At 41.9% G+C, this 21,186-nt stretch overlaps 1 protein-coding gene across 1 annotated transcript; it reads left to right on the top strand.

Moving 5' to 3' along the window:
- The first annotated feature begins 78 nt into the window (after nucleotides 1–78).
- On the top strand, nucleotides 79–18,551 carry LOC112574727. The gene is made up of 10 exons (XM_025255955.1): nucleotides 79–342; nucleotides 604–947; nucleotides 1,138–1,533; nucleotides 3,640–3,761; nucleotides 7,757–7,817; nucleotides 8,207–8,220; nucleotides 12,883–13,087; nucleotides 16,459–16,546; nucleotides 16,861–17,219; nucleotides 17,461–18,551. Exons 1-10 carry the CDS (start codon nucleotides 104–106, stop codon nucleotides 17,874–17,876), a joined length of 2,244 nt encoding a protein of 747 aa, XP_025111740.1. The 5' UTR covers nucleotides 79–103; the 3' UTR covers nucleotides 17,877–18,551.
- Nucleotides 18,552–21,186: the final 2,635 nt, after the last annotated feature.

Consider the following 21,186-nt stretch of genomic DNA (forward strand, 5'->3'; position numbering starts at 1 on the left):
ATCACACTCTTCCCGGAGCAAGTTTCACCTGCTACACACGGCGCCTCCCACACTCTTTGTCACCGGACCGCCCGGTACAGGTAAAACTGTGGTGCTGCTGCTGATGGCCATACAGTGGCTGCGGTGTGGTCACCACGTCTACGTTGTCAGTACTTGGAGAGGGAGTCGTGCAGCGTGCATCATGTTGTATCACCTGTTGCTGAGAACAGGGCTGCCAAAGACTCAATTTCACCTCCTGCAGTATGATCTCGAGAGAGGCAAAGACTTGGAGAAGGCCGTGAACGACTTGTCACGGATGTTGAGGGGAGGGTCATCGCACGTTATCGCTGATGAAGTCAATGGGTAAGATAAATGACATGCGTTTAAAAGCAGTAGTTCTGTTTCTCTCGAAAGAGTTCAAAATGAAAGGAAATAAAGTACATGACATACTGACAAATGTTTTCGTTACGTTTACGTTGCTTTTGCATTACCGTGTAGAAAGTGGAAATAAATTCATAAAAAGCAAAATCAGTATTCTCAAAATATATTTACTAACCAATGTCCGATAACTATCCAGCCTTCTACACATCACTTGCAGTTTAAAAGACTCGGTGTCTGTCACAGGGAATTACAGAATTTCTTTGACAAACTACTGGCACAAGTTCCTCGTCTCCATCTCTGGGCGGCAAGTTGCTACCATCAAAGAGCACCTGCTGGTTGGCAAGTGGAGCATTTAACAAGACCCCTTCGTTCTCCTCCCGCCATCGTCAAGGAAGTCCAGCGGAGCGAAGTTATCACAAGTTGTTTTGTCCCAGCTTATAAAGAGCGTGGAGTACCCGACCACACAGACGGTCCGCCAGTCAGGATTGTTTATCACCAGGGAAGCCCAGATTTCTGGTCAGGAAACTGTGCCACTTGTTGCTCTGAAGTGGCTGAAATCTTACAGAGTCTCCGCGTTCATATTCCCGGTAGGTGTGAATAGTGTGTTCAAAATGCTCAGGTCGTTTGTTTACAGGTGTTATGTTTCACGGCGTAAAAATAACCTTGTTATAAACAGCTAATGGGAAGATAAAAAAATGACAAAGAGTCAAACACGTATGATAAACAGGTATACAGGTATTTTTTTGAAATATGTGTGTGTGTGTTTAATGTTAACAGAGAAGGTAACGACAACTTCAACCGTCGGATCCACCAGTAGCGCTCCATCACTGTGTGTTCAGTGGAGAGACATGATAGTGTTGTACGGAGGTCGCGTAAGAGACACGACAGATGTAAGTTTGGTAAGAGAACTGAGACAAGCTGGTATCCCAGTGCGGGTGATGAAGGACGATGACATCGAGGACGTGGCTACAGCCCGCAGTGACGTGGTGTGGGTGGCGAACACAGACCGTGTTTATGGTCTCGAGCGAAAGGTCGTCGTATGTCTCAAAAGTGATGCTGACCTCTATGACCGACTTCATCTGATGTCTCGCTGCACATCACAACTGGTGATTGTCTCCCCTTTGGGGCCTGGACATGTGGCAGATGCATTGCTTTCTCTTACGGATACTACAGGTTATTTTACTCAATCATTTGTGTTCTGTATGTATAGTCTTTAGCTCTCTTGTCTTATTACTATATTATGATGTTCTTCTGTTGGTGTCCATCTACTACTGGGATGTCGTATTGTTTACGATGATGTTCCGATATATTCTCTGTGACGTAATAATGTCACGTGCCGTGAATTTCGGGCTGTGGCTGATGTACACTCACAGTCACATTCGCACGCAGCACACACAATGTTAACTCCATCAGTCGAAACAAGCAGCTATTTCAGATGATCCTCAGAGGATAAAAGTGAACACACCTGTAACACAAAGAAAATATTTATTTAAGAGAATAAAGAAAGCAAGTCATATACATATCCGCGTCAAGCAATAAGACGTCTACTAGACCCAAATGTAAATAATCACCCAATGCTACTTAACGCTTCAGTGAGCACAGAAAACAAAGATAACGCTAAGGTCTAACATAATTTTCCCACTCCGTGTTTTCCTTCACCTTTCAGCGCGTTTTCCACAAATCCACTAATTGCTCCATCATCTTTCGTCTGCTTCTTTGTGAAAAGTTACCTCCCACACTCCGCCTCTTCTACACATTAAAAAGTCTAAGGACATAAGAAAAGACACATTTCACAAACACAACCTACCATTACATTTACCCAGACAAAAATTCAGGCATTCACAATTTGCACCAGCATACTGACCAGAACAGCTCAAGTGACAGCAACAGACATTTTCTCCTTAATGACTCGGCTCGCAGAAGAAGCAGTGACGACTGGCCTGACCATCAACATCAAGAAGACGGAGGTAATGCTGGTCAGGTCAGGTCAGGTCAGGTCAGTCCCATGCCCGGTCCGGGCGTAGGGGGGACCATTCGGCAGCAGCAACAGACAGAATTTTCCACCCAGTCCTGTCTTGAGCAGATGAGAGCATGTACGGCATCTCGCGTCCGGTCCATTCTTTGATGTTGGTGACCCAGCTTTTCCTCGGACGACCACGACGACGGCTCCCTTCGAGGGTTCCTTGTAGGATCGTCTTGGACAGGGTGTTGTGCGGGTGACGTGACCGAACCAGGCGAGCTTGCGCCGCTTCACTGTTGCCAGAAGGGGTTCATGTGGGCCCACGAGGGAGGCTGGTCAACAACAAGCAAAATGCCCCACTCCAACTACATGGAGAATGTATTACAGAGTGGTACCGCTTCACCTACCTTGGCAGCATAGTCAACAAAGATGGAGGTGCAGATAAAGATGTCAGAAGCCGAATAAACAAAGCCAGGCTTGCATTCCACACCCTAAGACCTATCTGGAACTCCAAGGCTTTGTCTCTACACACCAAGATCCGCATCTATAATACCAATGTCAAGTCAGTCCTTCTGTATGGATCTGAGACATGGCGGGTGACAAATGCCGTCACCAACAAGATACAGACATTCATCAACAAATGTCTGCGCCGCATCCTCAACATCAGATGGCCTGAGATCTCCACTACAGACCTGTGGGAGAGAACCAACCAAAAACTTTCCAGTCAAGACATCAAGAAGCAGAAGTGGGGCTCCATCGGTCACACCTTGCAAAAGCTTTGGGCTGGAATCCACAGGTGAGGCGCAGGGTTGGAAGATCCAGACAGAGACGTGGAGGAGATCAGTCCACAGAGAGGCCGACGCAGCTGGTATGGACTGTTCGAGTCCCCACCATGTACACGGGCATGGCAGGGTTCCAGAAAGTTAGGGAAAATTCTACCCGACGCCTGGCGCGTTACTGTGAAGTGAACATTCGCGCCTGTGCACATTCACCAAATTCTCAAAACCAATCAAGCGACAGACTGACGCAGTTCGGGCCTGACAACTACCCCTTACTAACCCCAGCTACCACCCAACTACCCCTTCGCGCTAGACTGTAATGGTTGTGACACTTACCGTGTTAATGTACTGGGCGTACTACTAACTTGTCTTACTCTAGCTCTACTAACAAACTGACTCTAACCAAATCATCGTCAGTCTCGGAATGTAGAGCTTGTGAACGTTTAGTCTGTTTACTATTTTCAGCAAGCTATTAAGTACACACGCCAACAATAACCTAGATGCCATTATTATTTTTAAAGAGAATTTGCATATCTCCAGAAAATGAATTGGCTCTTCAAAAGATGGCACGTGTTGATGTCGATTCTGGGTCCATCTCGTCTACTAAACAAGACAAGAAGACATCCAGTACTGCTGTCTCCAGTTCCGAGGAAGAGAAAGAGGTAAGTCTCATCAATTAGGCAGCAGACCATTTGCTACGAACAAACAGGAAGGAAGGAATAACTGAGAATCCAGAAAAAAAACATATGTAACCTGATATTAAAACTTTACGTATGACCGTCTCTTTACAATACAGACATGTAATCACATATCGTGTGTGAAACACACACACACTACTTTTATAAACTGTTACATTTAAGATATTGTCATATACATACAAGTATCCATTGTTTTAGAAAAAAAATGACCAGTCTCTGCTCTATAAGTGATTTTTGTCGCATATTATTTGCATCAGCTACATATTTTATTCAGGGTATCAGCACCACCACACTTGTCAGGGATAGATGTTCATGCCCACTATTACAAGGGAGCCAAACTCCCTCAGCAGGTAGAATGTCGCAGCGTATAGTTGTTGCGGCTGCGGTAACCCACGAAAATTTACTTGACTAGATATGCAGGCATACACGAGAAGGTATAAAAAAGAAAGAATGTGTAGATGATGGAAAGAATTATTTTCCCATGTCTCCTTTTTATTTTCTGTTGTTGTTGCTGCTGTTGCTGTTTTTATTTAAATTTGCTGTCATGAACCGACCAGTGAGAGTGTGTCTGTGAATAATAGATAATATTGATAAAGAAAGGAGTGTGTGTGTATTAGTGTGTGAGGAGCAAAGGGTAAGGCGTGTGCTTGAGTAACGTTTAATTACGTTAAACCATGGACGTGTATTGATGGACTGATGTCTGTATGCCGAGACTCACTCTTGGCCTCTTGCGAATTGGTCCGCTGTTAGTCTCGGCGATCCGTAACAAAGAATGTGAATAAACCGGAAACTATGTCATTTAATGTCTCGTTTTAGTAGTTAATCTGAATTGTGAATAAACCGGAAGCTTACTGGTATGGAGCCTCGTTCTAGCAGTTAAGTGAAAAAAATCGTCTGCGAGCTGTCCAGGGGATATAAGTTCGTGGTTAAACGAAGTCTTGTAAAACGAGGAATTTCAAATGTCTTACCAAAATAAGAATACAAAGTGTAAAGGTTCATCTTACAGCTTGCAGAATCAATGAATTAATAAATGAATCCTTTTCAGTCGGTCTATAGAAAAGGCCACGGTGCTGAATCTGCTATTTTAAAAGTTGTAAGCTGTCTACTGAAGATGACAAAGTGTAATATGTGTCTTGTTACACTTGTCAGCTGCATATGACACCGTCGATCATTGAACACTTCTACACAGACTTCAGAAGTCTTTGGTATTCATGATGCTGCTTTCTTCTGGTTTCGATCGTCTCTTTTAAACCAAACCTAATGTGTTTGAATGATATTTATACAGACCCTTCTGTCCTGAAATATATATATTATATATCTTCCCTATGTCTGATGTTATGCCACGCCATGCCATGTCACAAGTGAGTTATGCTAATAATACACAACTTTATCAGTCAGCTGCACTTACTGAACTCTGGACTGCTGACACAGACTCAGAAGATGTAAAGTCCTGGATGCTCTAAAGCAGACTGCAACTGAATGACGATAAGACTGAACTGCTACTTACTTGTCCAAATAAAATGTTGAGTCGTCCTTCTGTCCATCAGTTTCTATCTATAAACAACTATTACTTTCTGTACCTCTGTCCTCACCTTGAGTGTTATTCTCAATCAGAGTGTGACTTTTCATAAACACAGTTTTCATGTTTGCAGAAATGTTTACCTGAAACTTATTATTACCAGTACCATAGGTCACTATCTCAGTACTGGTACAAATAAAACTTATCTGTTCCTTTGTGCTATGAAGGATGGACTATTTTAATTTTCTTTTAGCTAGATTTCCCAAGAATGTTTTGGACAAAATACCGCTTCTCGCATCGCCTGCAGACCATCTAGATGTGAACACACACAACCTATCAGTCCATCTAGATGTGAATATGTATTACCTATATCTTCACTGGCTGCCAGTCGCAGACCGTAGGGCTTACAAACTCTCCCCTTTGAGTGCTTCTGCCGTTTGTGGCATCAGTTCTCGGTCCCATCTATACACCCGCTCGACCTCTTTGATCATCTTCTGACACCAAGCTTTTACTAGTCCCACTGACTAAGACAAAGATGTTTGGACAGACGTCTCCTACCAAGCCCCATCAACTTCATAAATTACTCGTCAGCCTTCGTCACTCTGATTCTCTTACGACCTTTAAGTCCAAAGTTAAGAAATCTTTTCAGAGTGACTTCATTGTAACCCTGTCCTGACCCTGAGAGTGCATGACGTGTGTCTGTTTTTACTTTGTGTATGAGTCAGTGTGTGTTGTAAAAGTGAGCATTTCTGATATATTTTAATTTGAGTGCATAGTTGGTGATTCAATCTGTACATTAATTAGTAAAAACGCTTAGCACAAGTCACTGGAAATAAGCTACATAATTCATAATCATAATTTGATTATAAGATTATTTTTTTTAAACTGCATTAATTAAAGAAAAATTATGAAACAGGAAAAGAAAAAACAAACCCAGACATTCTGGCTCCAGTGGGTTGAGGCCGCGTACCCCGATCTCGACTCACGCGCCTACTTCCTGCCTCCTGTCTACTTCAACCGCGTGCCCATGACTAGACAGTCGGTAGCTGGTCAGGATGTTCTGGTCCTTCAGTCAGCACCTGGACAGGCCGGTCAGTCCAGGCGACCAGTGACCACTCCATTTGCTGTTGGACAGACTTGTCTCACTGAGCCTCCTGGTGTTCAGGACAGTGACGTCACCCATGACTCAGCCATGCAGCGGTTACTCTTCTGTCTGCAGGAAATGTCTGGACACAAGAAGGAAGTTTTTTTTGGACTAAATCAGCTTAAGTTTGGGCAGTACCTGGGTCAGTCTTGTTTGGCTGCAGCTGCTGCACATCTATACAAGCCTCCCCTGATTCTCTCAAAGAACTGGAAACAAGGAGACTTTGATATGCTTCTTATTCACCGACATTACGGTCTTGTCATCTGTGAAGTGAAGGTGTTTGATGAAAACACACAGACACTGAAGACGTCACAGCAGGATATAGACAACAACATCATACAGAAAGTGAGAGACGCCGTGAAAAAGCTGGAAGAGGCGAAGCTCATGTTGTCTCACCTGGTGCCGAACATCGCTCGCGGTCTGCGCATCACTAAGACCATCGCTTTCCCCAACCTCACGGCTCATCAACTTGAACATGCCATCTCCACAGACACCTGGCTAATCCAGGTATAGTGACATTCTGTCTTCTATACGTACTGACACATAAACACCACCACGTCTACGTAATTATTTTAATTGATTTTTCTTAATCTGCTTTCTATTGGCGGAAGACAAGCGCTTGCGATGCATTTTTAGATATCAATATATTTTGAGTAAGTCGACCTGGAGACAACTGTCCTTGTATAAACCTTTAAAACGCCCGTGAACGTTAGGAGAATTTAGGTAAATATATCTTACCTCTCAAGAAGTGTTCAACGTGTATTTCACACTTGTAAGAAATAGTTTCACTTCTACATGTATTCCGTCTTCTACTTTCAACGCTTCAGGCCATGTACACGTGTAAATGATTTTTGTAAATGTATCGAATTCGGTTTAAACAGTTTCAACATATCGAAATCATTTGTTTTAAATCTCTAAAGCTATGTTCTGTATCGCTTTTACAAACATTTTTAAAACTACTTAAACTAAATTTAAAGCGTTCGTGTTTTTGAAATAAGAAATATGTTGTACACCTTATTACTGTAGATTAAAGGTTTAACTCCTGACGTGGCACAGAGCCCAGTCTATACAGAACATCTTAGGTATATATATATATGAAAATGAATTCGTTGCTGGTAAAAGGTTTTTTTCTTTGAAATCAATTTTTTCCTGTTACCAGACTGACTACAGACTCCTATTTACACTGTGTAAAGTGTTTGTGCTGAGGTCTTCCATTTGTACTCACCATGACATCTATCGGCTGAAAACATCTTTATATTTGCTCTTTTATCTTTACACCTTGGGTTTCTGTTACAGGACCTGTGTCGATGTCTGGGAACAACAGACCCCGCCGATATCACAGGACTGTGTCTGTGCTGTGATCAGCTGTCTGACCCCAAGACCCCGTGTGACGTCAGTAGTCACGTGCTGAGGGAACTCGGACACTGGTGGCAGCGACGTGTGGCTGGGGCTGGACCTGACAGTCACATGACACCTGGGGTGTACAAGACACTGGTAGCCAGGTAAGTCTTTGGCAGCAACAATAATTGTTAAGGTAAATAAAAAATAAAAACAAAAAATAAATGTGAACTACCTGTGTCATTTGGGTATTTACTGTAACAAAGTCTACAAATCCGATTGTAAAATAAAGTCTTATCTACCAAAGACGACATTCAACTACAAGTTCTACTAGATCTAGATTTTAGTTCAAAAGAAAAAAAACAGCTATGTGATGTAAATATGATGAAAAATTTTTCTGACTAACAGGTGTCCTTGACAAGGTAGGAAAAAAGACAATCTTGTAGAGTCTCGATGTCTGATTACCCTTGTCACAGAAATTCGCGTTTCCAATCGTACACGAGACAATGACCCCAGTGGGATCTGGCCCCAAGGTTTACATATATTTATTAACAAGAGTACAAGTTATACACAATATATACGCACTTAAAACCTTACTTTTTAAGGCTTTTAAAGAACCCAATGGCATTCACTATCCTTAATTCCATATGTTACAATGAAAAAGTTCATCGACACACGTACGCATCGCCCAGCTTTGGCAATTGTCACCACCTCTCTCGTACTATAAGTGAATTTAAACTTTCATTCTGTGCCACGAGGCCCGTGCAAGTAAATATAGAGAGATCATATATATTAAAAGAGGAATTATAGAAAAAGTGAACTTTAGGAGAAATTATCCTGAAAGTAATCAGCAGCTACATTTGCTTACGTTTTACACCTGCTGTAGCTATTAGGTCAAGAGGTTTAGGATTCGCGGTCAAACGAAAAAATATGACATGACTTTGACATTAAGACCTGAAACATTGCGACTTAGAGACATAAACGTATCGACAATGAGAAGACAGTCGTTTAAACTTTGCGATGCTGTAGTAATGACAATAACCAACTTTTTTTCCCACTGGGCAATTTAAACAAGAGAAATGTGTTCTAGACACAAAAGTTCATTACAAGGTGCAATGTAAAAGTATGTGCTTTAATTTATGATATTGGTCCTGTCGGGAAAAAGAAACATCCTGACGCGTGTACAATGTATCTGAATGTCCCAAATCCACACACCATCAGATATAATATACGGGGACCTCGGAAAAAGTGTACTTCAAAGCAAATGCTTTATGAGAACTGTCAAATTCTGACTCCGTTTGACAAAAATGCATAAAGATCGCATACATATGCAAGATTCTCAATTATTGTTATTAACGCATTTCTTTAAAAAAAAAAACAACCAAGAAATGAGTAACAAGAATCAGAAGAGCTTTAGAATGAGTTTTAAATCCTGTGTGGTTAAAACAAGGAGCAGAAGACTGATTCTTTTTACTGTCAAACTCAGTGATAGATGTCGCCCAGTAAACATGGGTGACGAACATATTAAACAGTGAAAGTTCTCAGCAATATTGGTCTTGTATACGCCTTTCCATTCCAGAACTGTAGTTTGATCATTTTAAGTGATCTGAAGAAAAGCAGAAATTATCTAAGCGCGTACTCACGATGTCTTTAGTGAGTATCGCTCACACACGAGTTTTTACTCACGACACAGATGCAGTGACCGGAAACTGATTTTCTCGGAATCAATGTATTTTTCATGAATATCAAATAGAACTGGCAGCCTCTTAAAGACAGACATTGTAAACACTGGGGCTGCCTCTTGCAGACGAGCGATTTCTTCCTCTTCTCTCTGTAATGCCAGCTCTTGGGCCAGCAATTTCTCCGTCTAGGATTAGTTGCTCCTAAGACTTTGACTTAATCCAAGGATCGCTGCTAGGATTATTTACCGCCCCTATCAATAGCTTAAAATCAGTTTTAGAAAAAAAAGGCAACCATAGAAAATACTTTCAATTTAACACAAACTTGTCTTGTTTCACTGTTATTTCGGGTGGAGGTGGTGTATTCAGAAATAATTATCAAGAACTGAATTACTATCTGATCTGTACAAATTGTCAGCTTCACTATGTCTGTATTTTTAACCAACAGACCTACGTCTAATTTAAAATAAAAACTATACACAAAAAACTTTGTAAACGATCGTCTCCCTTCTGTGCGTGTCAGGCCAGGAAAGAACGAAGAAAAGGGGCGCTGAAACACGAAAATCTCTGTGACACTTGACAGTGCTAAACAAATTCACAAAGTTGAGTGTGCACCTAATAATAACAATAATGAGTAGGTTTCTTTTTTTACCTGCTTTAAGACTAAGATACATTTCATTTGTTTGCAGAAAACTCTGCTAAGAAAGTAATGGCAAGAAATTTCTGCTGCTGGCAGCACTCAGTCTAGTCAATAAGCAGACGCTTACACAGGTCTTCCAGGTGTAGAACAAGTGTCTGCTCCACGTAGCCTTAGAAGTCGCATTGTAGCTTGCGTATTATTCTACAGCTTAATTATTATAACCGTTTACAATATTGTCAATTTGTATGTATACATGCAGACTACATACCAATAAATGAATCTACAGTATATACTGTAGAACAGTACTATAAATCATTTTACCATTAGAGACAAAACCAACGTCTGTTTACTTCGGTTGGCGTCGACTTACCGATGCATCTCGCTCGACAATCTCCTCAATCTCGTCAATGGACCGACGACATTTTCAGCAAGATTCGGCGTACATTCCAAAACTCTGTGCAGTATGTCAATATTCTGCCTTGCTTTGTTTCTTGATTTTATCCAGCCAACCATTGCTGGCTTTAAATTCTGAATAGCTCACCTCTCTGGCAAATTCTTTTGCTTTTGCTTGCAAAAGCTTTCGGACAATAAGAACGTTCGTATTCCTCACTTGCAGAAAAGACTTCAAAACGCGATTTTCAATGACGGGATACTCACTTTCCATCATCCCCTTCTGATGAACGCAGGGCTTACTGTATAGTTTATAAATATTTTCTTTCAGAAAAGTAGAGAGTGTATCTGTGGGGGTGCTGAATTACTTTGCAATTTCAACTTTTCTTGCTACTCTTGACGGTGACTCTCTGACTGTAACGTTTTGCACGATTACCAATGTTAAGCTAGCGGTTACCATTCGCTATTTACACATGATGCAAACAGTAGTATATAAAGCTTTGTTTTTATATACAGTGATACCTCGGTTCTCGAACGCCTTGACTTTCGACCAAATCGGTATTCAACCAGAAAATTCGAGAAAATTTTGTCTTGGAATCCGAACAAATATTTGGAACTCGAACATCCGAACGTCCGAGATGAGCCAAGTTGAGCCGAATGGCGTTCATTCGGCCCAGTGCGCCTTGCTGCGTCATCAGTGTGAGTGCAGAGGAGAAAAAAACAGCAAACAATTGACAAATTCTTCCGTAAAGAAATCAGACAGCAACTGCAAAGCAAGATTCTGATTCTCCTCAGCAAAAGATACAGAGAAAGAAACACCCGAAGAGCAGTTACCCTCTGTTTTATTGAAGAGGACTCCCCTTCAAACAATAACATCCCCCTTCCTCCTCCCTCACATTCATTCCCTCCTGCCATAAAGTTTGGTACAGGTACAGTAAATGAAACACAATTTACTGTACGTACTGTACAGTACATTTTATTTATTTTTTTGTTTTTGTTTTAATAAATACACGTTTATTTCTTATTTCTTGTTGAGACTCATGTTTTTCTACATATTATATACAAATTAGGCCAGTAAATAGGCATTTTCTGGGGCTTGGAACGAATTAATCCAGTTTCCATTATTTCCTATGGGTTTCATTGCTTCGGTTCTCGAACAATTTGGTTCTCGACCGTCCTCCCGGAACGAATTATGTTCGAGAACCGAGGTATCACTGTATATATTTTCAACTTACCAATAAAAGCATAATGAAATACATTTACAAGGTTGATTGATCAGTAATTTATTGAATTGGAGATACCATCATCTCTAACGTATGTCACTTCTGTGTTGACAAGAAATTTGTGACATTTGTGATTTGGCAGCATTGATAAAGACACGTGTGTCACGATCATTGGGAAAAAAAGATTTGTAAAAGAAAAAATAGCCCTTTATAAATATACAAGATGCTTTCCTCTTCCCCCTTCTCACTCACCCGTTTAATCTATATTATGTTTAGTTTGCTACTCTACGTCTACATTTGCAAGTTTGCTCACCTTTCACCCCCTTGACCAGCTCTCTCTTTCCCAATAATTGTATCGAGGATGTAGGTCGTCATATGGTTTGGTGGCAACCTGGTTTCTCTGGTGCATGTTGCGGCTCCTAACGACGACACTTTGTGTGCAATCAGCTTCCAAATGCTGGAGGCCTCGGTGTGTGTGACGAATGGATGCTTAAAGTAAAATAGGGAACGGAGAACAAGCAGGACACTTCTGGGCACGATGTCAGAGTGGACGGAGAAACCGGTCAGTAGTCGAAGCGACTTCAGCATCTCTAAGGCCGACTTCACTTGTACCTCGAGACAGGGCAAGAGGGAGGACGCTTGGGTTAGAGAACCTTGAGCAAGGGGGCGAGTCAGTAACGAAGAACGGTCAAAACTAACTGCTGTCGTCGTGGAAGTCAAAGGGCTACGTGACCATACCAACAGCTAGACAAGGTGGTGAAGGCAGTTCCAAGAAAAGGACATCCTTGTTGTACTCAGTGATTAGAGTGTTGTAGTCGGCCCACACGTCTAGCAGCAATGGCATAAACGGTATAAAAATTTGGCCTTGGCGAGACCAATGATAAGGGTATCAGACTCTTAGAATTTAAGCAGACCCAGAGACACCTTAGCCAACACCTTACACCTCCACAAGAAATCAAGGACGGCCACATAGCACTCACCTTACGGTTTGATCCATAACCAAATGAAGACGCTTCAAATCCAGCATGAACACGGCCACAACAAGGACGTACCCAGGCGCTGACATAAGTAGCAGCCATGACCTTGTCCTAACGAACATAAACCTGAAACTGAAAGCCAAGCAACTCTCAAACACCTTTTTGATACTTTAAGTTTGAAAAGCTGCAAGACCCAAATGTTCCAGAAGTCTTCAAAGTCGTAGTTGAAGGAAAATTTGTCGCGCTTAACCTGGTGGAATGTCATGTCAATGCCCTCGCGGGAAACATCAAAGAGGTTCTAATGTCAACAGCCCAGGAGGTTCTAGGGCGACATAGTACTAAGAAACAGCAGTGTGTCACGAATGACATTCTAGATCTCTGTGAGTAATGGGGGACCTCGAAAAGAGATAAGTAAACTGGAAGCAGCTACTCAATACAAGAGGTTAACTGTGCCAGCAAGAAAGGTATGAAAGGAACTATGGAAAATCGAATCAGGAGCCAATACCGGGACATAGAGAAGCGAAAATTCGAGGTGACAGTAAAAAAGGCCTACCAACTAAAGACTCTTACTTACTAAGACACAATAAACACCTTCTCACAGAAAGCAACTGATGAGCTGAGTACTATAAGGACCTATACAGCTTCTAGCTAAAGACAGAAGCTAACATCCTCTAAAACATCCAGGCTAGAGACAGCGATCCTGCACTTACCAGTCCTACGGGAAGAGGTCGAAAAAGGTGTACTTAGTCTGAAGAAAGGAATGTCAAATGCACCAGCTGAGCTGCTCAAGCAGGGTAGGGAAGACACTACACAGACCCTGACGGTGCCAAAGAGTCTGAGAACGCAAGGAAAAGCCTAAAAGAATGGACGCAAGAAAGCAAACAGTACCAAAACTACAGAAACATAAGCTGTATTATCCACCCAAGAAAAACTATGTTGAAGGTCATACAGAACTGCATCACAACCACCGCAGAATAGCTGCTAACAGACGAACGGGCTGGCTACAGTTCCCACAGAAGCACAGTTTAGCAGATCTTTAGCTGTTGTATTCTCAGAATCACCGAAACCACTGTCACAACTTTATTAAATATAAAAAGGCATTTAACAGTCTGGCACGAGGTGATGACACTAACACATATTTATGGACATACCATTTTTCTTCTAAATCCCTTTTTGAACCAGCTTCCCCAGCCATCCTATTTCCCGTTCATTACAGGCAGGGATAAGCGCTTCGTTGCTGTGCCTATCACCTCTTCCCGCACATTTTGAGGAAGAAGGTTGGCCTGAAATCAAAATAATACTTTAGTCCTTAAATATAAACTAAAGGATGTAAGTCTATTGATGGGTTTTTTTTAAATCCACAGTGAAAGTTTAAATGTCTAATTATATCGATGTGCATGTAGACCATTAAAAACACAAAACCTGTGCTTGTATAGTGATCATGAAATCATAGAGGAAGACAAAATAAACTTACTGGTAAAATTCACTGAGCCAGACCTACAGTCGGTGTGATCTGCAATTAAAGATTGTTATACTTAGTTCTTTTTGTAAATCATGTAAAATAAACTGAAAAAATGGCATGCAGCATTTTAAGAGAATAAAATATGTGATTGTGTGAAAAAGGCAGACTTTGACAAAGTTCATTGCATAGCTTTGTGTTTCATATATTTTGTTTTAATTTCGAAGTGGTTAATTACAAAAATATAAAAAAAAATGTTTCTTCTGCTTTGCATTAATTTTTCAAAATTTTTGTTGTTCAGAAAGCAGTGTGATTGTCTTGCTGCTATCGCCAGAATGCTCCAAGACGGACACAAACGTTTGGTAATCGCCGCGCCACTGTTATTGAGAAAGCCGACGACAAATTTCGAGCATGGCTAAATAAGTTCATTTCATAGATTTCAACTTCAAAGTTGATTATTAATAGTACACAAATGCGAGAGTGATTGTTGTTGTTTTTGTTATTGTTGGGGTGTGTGGGTGTGTGTGTTGTCCTCAACTTAATTTCTAAACTTCTTGACTACTTAATTTGAACCCATCATGCACTTGGTTGCCGTGATGCTTTCGCCAATTGTATGCGTGCTCTTAACATTTGATTTTGGTAAATATGTACAATTAGTAGGCTGCAGATACGATGACAGAATTAAATTATTTACAGCACATGTACAAGGCAGCGTCATGCAAAACCGAGCGTATGTTTCTAGTGGAAGCACCATGTGCGAGGTCAAAGGTCAGCTACAGTCAAGACCGGCCGGTTCCACAAAAGTTCACGTTCACTTGTCAACTGGCCTGCGAAGTCGAGTGCGGCAGCGCGCTGTCGGAGAAAAAGCTAAACATACGGGTGATTATCATCGCCCAGACGTCCTTCCCCTGTCTCAACTTTCGTCAATTTAGGATTACACGTCTCCTGCCTGTTGGCCCCAGTTCCCTTAAGGGACCCAAGACCTTCCTGCGTCTCTTGCAGGCTGGGTATAGCGTGCCCACCACGCCACTTGTAGATAGAGCAGAGGGTCAGTAGGACTGGTACTCTTCTTGTCGGTGTTGATAACCGATGAGTGGATTATTAGTTGGTTGATTAACGGCATCCCTAATTGTATGCGTGGAGATAAAAGTGCAAAAGAAAAAAGGTTAATCCAAGATGGCGAGAATCGAAAGGAAGGGGGCGAGTCAGTGACAAAAAACTGTCAGGACTGTCTGCTGTCACCGTGGAAATCAAGTTACATTAAATCACATACAGTTAAGTCTTGTGTTTGAGGAACAGCAGTGATGGGGGCTGGGAACCGCATTGTGAACTGAGTGATGAACGTGTCATAATCGTGCGTATCCGTTAACGCTTCGCGGACGAAGGTAGCAGGAGTTACACCCGACCTATCGCCCACGTGTACGTTTACCTGGGGCGAGTGTCCACGTTTGGATGAAAATCCGGAATACTGTAAAACTCGTGTTACTTTAGTCTCAGATCTCTTAAAAAATCGTATGACGTAACTTCCTTGAAGACTTAGACGTCATAGAATGTTACGTCATTTAGTGGTTGTGTCACTGACCTATTGACTGCTCCACTTTATAGAAACTGGGTAAAATCTCAGGTAAAGATTGAAAACTGCTCTGGCTTGCCCTGTGTACAGTGCACGGGATTCGACTGTTTAATAGAGCAGAATATAATGTCTTTTAAAGTTTACAAAGGTTTATTAATTGTTTTGTTCCTTTCTAATTCTTTAAGTGTCAATTTATAACAACATGCTCCAAAATTCATGCTCTGATATTACGCTATTTTCTGCAATGATTAAGTAATGAAATGCCAACAGTCAACATATCGTAAAAAAGCATCTTAATGTGAATTTCCTTTTTGATTTGAGTAGTTTCTGTGGTCCGGCGACAACAGTGAGTGTGCAATGCACGTGTCCTCCACGTGTGAGTGTCAAGACCCTGGGTCAGGCCGTGTGGTGGACAGGAGAGTGCTATACTGCTGTAATCACACTCTTCCCGGAGCAAGTTCACCTGCTACACACGGCGCCTCCCACACTCTTTGTCACCGGACCGCCCGGTACAGGTAAAACTGTGGTGCTGCTGCTGATGGCCATACAGTGGCTGCGGTGTGGTCACCACGTCTACGTTGTCAGTACGTGGTTGGGGAGTCGTGCAGCGAGCAGCATGTTGTATCACCTGTTGCTGCAGACAGTAAAGACACAACAGTCAGCAGGTGTATCACCCGGTCAGCCTCACCTCCTGCTGTATGAGCTTGATGACGTTGAAGACGTGGAGAAGGCCGTCAACGACTTGTCACAGGAAGCGAAGGGACTGTCGTTGTACGTCATCGCTGATAAAGTACAAAGTGAATGCAGGTGAGTTGTACAGTGTGTGACGTCATGATACACACACACACACGTGACGCTCTCTTTAATCCTACAATCCCTATCGGGTGTGTTTATCAGGTGATAATTCTTCAGTGAGTCTCGCATGTAATGGACATGCTGTTGTGTGAACCTAAATTTGTTGTTACATCGGCTCTTACAAAAGTTGAGTACCAACACGTGTCATTAGTAGCACGTTACTTTGTATACGGAGTCACACAATACAGAAGCATAAACACACATATTAGTGACAGTACACAGTGTAGCAAGTTTCACGATATCCTATGCTACATTTACATGTACAGGGTCAACTACTTCGAAACTTTCTGTAACAAGCTGCTGACACAAGTTCCTCGTCTCCATCTGTGGGCGGCAAGTTGTTTCCATGAAGACGCACCCGCCTTCTGGCAAGTGGAATATTTATCCAGACCCCTCCACTGTCTATCGTCCGTCGTCAAGGAAGTCGACCAGGACAAGAAGATCACTAAACACCGTGATGTCCAGCCGTACAGTGAGCGAGGTGTGGCCGACCACACAGACGGCCCGCCAGTCAGACGACTGTATCACCGAGGTCAGGGTCACTCAGGTTACTTCCCAGGTGACTGTGTCACGTGCGGTTATCAGGTGGCCTGTCTCCTACACAGTCTCCGTGTTGGTGCTACGGGTAGGTGTGGTATTGTGTAGTGTAAGGTTGCTTACAGTTAAACACTTACCTGTGTGATAAATAACTAATATGTTGTAAACAGTCTTGAGAAGAAAAGTGTGCTTTAGTCAGGATTTAGTAAGGTGTGACTGCCAGTTTACGATATCACGTGATAATGTCATTGTTTATAAACATGTGTCTGTCAGTGCACACAAGGTATCTGTGGTATGTAACCAAGAGAATAAACTATGAATGTTTACAGATAGTGGCCCTACAACATCAACAGCAATAACCTCTACCAGTGTCGGCACAACACCACCCTGTCTACAATGGAGAGATGTGCTAGTGTTGCACTGGTATAACAGAAATGACAACTCGGGTATAGTAAACGGACTGCAAGAAGCGGGTATCCCAGTGCGAGTGATGAAGGATGAGGACATCGGAGACGTGGCAAAGGCCCGCAGTGACGTGGTGTGGGTGACGGATGGACGTCGTACTCTTGATCTGAAGAGAAAAGTCGTCGTTTGTGTGGAGTACCCTGATTTTGAGTCAGTTAGGTCTGAGTTCGTAAGACAGTACAGCCCTAGCTGTGTCCGACTTGACCTCATGCCCCTCAGTACGTCACAACTGGTGATTGTCTCCCATTACAGCGAGCAACCTGAAGGTGACTTACTCTGAGACACCTGTCAGGTGTCACCTCTTGTAGTCAAGTGCCTGTCTCTTACATCAATAGTTGTCTTCAGTGTTTCTACTTTTCTGCTCTCAGTCTATGACCACGTCCTTATCTCATTACATCATTATATTTTCTTAGATCACGAAGTCTGTGTCTTTATACCAATCATAATATCAATACTACCCTCATGAAAAATTGAAATGAACTACAATACTGGGAATCTGTATTTCTCTTGTCAGTTGTTCTCCAAACCTTAGGATTCCCTAATCCCTGTCATTCTATAACTCAAACAAGAAACAATGTGAATACTTTTTCCTCTTCCGTTCTTTTCCACCTTGAGTGCTGTCATCATCTGTTGTATACAAGTTTGATGTATACTGGCTGTTATCCACTTTTCGTCTGGCAAGCAAATACTCATCTGAAAGGGTTTTTTTTTGTGAAGTTATAATATACATCGAGAATAATGGCATGCACTGCTTTACCATAAAATATCTATTTTACATAAAAAAAATCAGTTAACTGTCTGTTCACTGAGATGTTAATAGTCATGTGGCTGTATGTTCCAGTCTGTAACAATAATAAACCCTAAGCAAGGTCTGTCTGGAATAAAGACACTACCAATACCCTAAAACAGGGGTTCTCAACCTTTTACTTGTGACGCCCCCCCCCCCCCCCGACGAACAAAGGGACGCCGCGTCGAGGAAATCAATGCAATTCAACAACGGAAGAACAAAGTTCGTATCAGCAAGAAGTATAACTGCTAATGAAATTTTACTAAAGCAAATTCAGTGCTAGGATCAGCCAGAAATGGATTACGAATCCAATCGTATTTAGTCACATCAATTTCAGCGAAGTAATGCTTAAACCTTTCTTGCAGTCCGTTTAGATGGGCAATAATTACATTCTTCACCTGATCAAGATTCAAGTTAAAGTCAGCCTTGCACTTACACAAGCACGGGAACATTTCAAAAATATTTTCCTGGCGTATCCACAACGAAATTTTTCGGACGAAAACATTCATCTTGTCAGTTGTTTGTAACATGGTGGTGTCTTTCCATTGCATAGAAGTATTCACAACGTTCACCTTCTCAAATATGTCCGATAAATATGCCATTAGCAGCAGCCATCGGTCGTTCGTAAGCAGGTCAACCTTGTTGAAAGAGTTCTCCTTCAGAAACACCCACAATTCTTCCCGCAATTCAAAGACTCTCGCCAGAGCTTTTCCCCACGACAACCACCTTGATTCGCAGTCACAGAACAAGGCGTCCTAGTCGGCTCCCATGTCTTGACATATCAGAGAAAACAGGCGAGATCTGGCAGAACTGTTCTTTACAAAGTTCACCATTTTGATGACATCCGTTAGCACTGCGTTCAACTCAACACTCAAATCTTTGGAAGCTAGAACTTCACGGTGGATCATGCAGTGAGTCCAAACTACGTCTGGAGCAACCTTTTTAATAAGAGATTGCAACCCTTGTTTCTTTCCAGCCATTGCAGGGGCGCCATCTGTGCACAAGCCGACGCAGGAACTCCAGGAAATGCCTTGGTCCTTAAGGAAGTCATCGACAATCCCAAAAAAATCTTGGGTTGTTGCTCTGCATTCAATTTTCTTGCAAAATAAAAAGTCTTCCAGAAGATTATTTTCCCACACGTAACGAATGTAAGCAATCAAATGTAAGTCACCTGCAGTGTCAGTAGCTTCATCTAACTGCAAAGCAAAATTCTGGCTTTTTATACGACTGATCAACTGATCAGACACGTCTTCAGATATCTCAGTTATTCTTCGGTGAACCGTGTCATTTGACAAAGGAATGGCTTGCAGTTGCGTAGCAGCATCTTCTCCTATCATGGTCCGTACAATGTCCATTGCTGCAGGCAGTATTAATGACTCTCTGGGAGCTGTTCTAAACTGGTAAATTTTTGGAGAGCAAAGAACACAAGGTCAGCTTCAGCAAACAAGAGATGTACTGAAATAAAGCCACCACGAATTGTAAAGTGTTTTACAGTTTTTTTTATGTCAACTAACCGAAAATGTAGAGATCTCTCTACAGATGTCTGAGCAATGTTAACATGTTAATATATTGTACTCCTTAAACACAATGTATAGACGTTGTCCAAACACTGTATAGATCGTGTGTAGACACTGAATGTATGTGTTTGTCTAAAGCAGTTGCAATGAAAGTAAAATGTGAAGGTCAGGGGTTACTCGCTCGCGCACACACTGTACACAAGTTGTTGTTAGCGAAGGTAGACTACAGCACGTGATCTTTTGAGTTGAAGTGAGTGTCACGTAACTGTAACATTATGTGTAACATACCATTTGGCAGTTATAAATGACACTCCACAAAACTGTCACGTTAACATAGGATTTACGGATCCCTCTACAGGACAGGTGGCAATGACGTCAATACCTGACCCAAGTCACGTGTCTCTGTGACCCTTGGAGGTAGGTCGACGTAGCCGCCCCCCTGCGGTGACCCGACTGACCTGTGTCGCTCGGCGACCGTGGAATCCGTATTAATTAACTTCCTTTCACAATGTTTATCAAATATCAAGACTTTAAAATGGGTTTGTGTAGCGTAGCAACCTGATAGACTATTGTGTATGGACCTGTAGGATATGCTAGCCAAGAGAATGATGAACTAACCTGTCACAGATGAGCTTCGCGAGTGGTATCAAATCTTTTTGTATACTTTAAATGGTCCTTAATCATGAACACCATTTGTATATGAGGCATGGTGCGTGTTCAACCTTAAGTGTAATGTATTAATAATACAATTTGTGATGTATGCATTGATAGGTAATACTTAATTGATTGTCATAATCTAGCCACCTTTCCTATAATTTGTTTTTCCTTTTTTGTGAACGTGCTTTTAGTTTGGAGAGCAATGCAAAATAAGACTCAGACATGTTTTTATTTTTGTCTCCATTTCCCCTTCCCGTGAATAAAACTTTATGCAGAACAAACAAGTGACATTGTGCCACCACATTGTGGTGATGTTACTGCTGAGTGTGACGTACAATGCAACTATTGCTGTAATGTCACACATTTATTTCCCATTGTGTGTCAGACGGAAGTAGAGTAGTTGTTGATGTCATGTCTTAAGTACACGTGCAGTAAACAGAGCAGAGGTGGCACGATGTCACTGACACAAAATATCATATCAGTGTCACTACTTCTATAAACTGACTCAGACGATACTACGTCACTTCCAATTATACTAATAATGTTACAAAAGTCACCATTGTGTTTGTTGTTGTGTTTGTTAGCAGAAACTTTGGCTGTTTTAGGTTTTAACAAAAGAATAAAAGATA

Source organism: Pomacea canaliculata, linkage group LG11 (assembly GCF_003073045.1).
Source record: "Pomacea canaliculata isolate SZHN2017 linkage group LG11, ASM307304v1, whole genome shotgun sequence".
Classification (NCBI taxonomy): domain Eukaryota; kingdom Metazoa; phylum Mollusca; class Gastropoda; order Architaenioglossa; family Ampullariidae; genus Pomacea; species Pomacea canaliculata.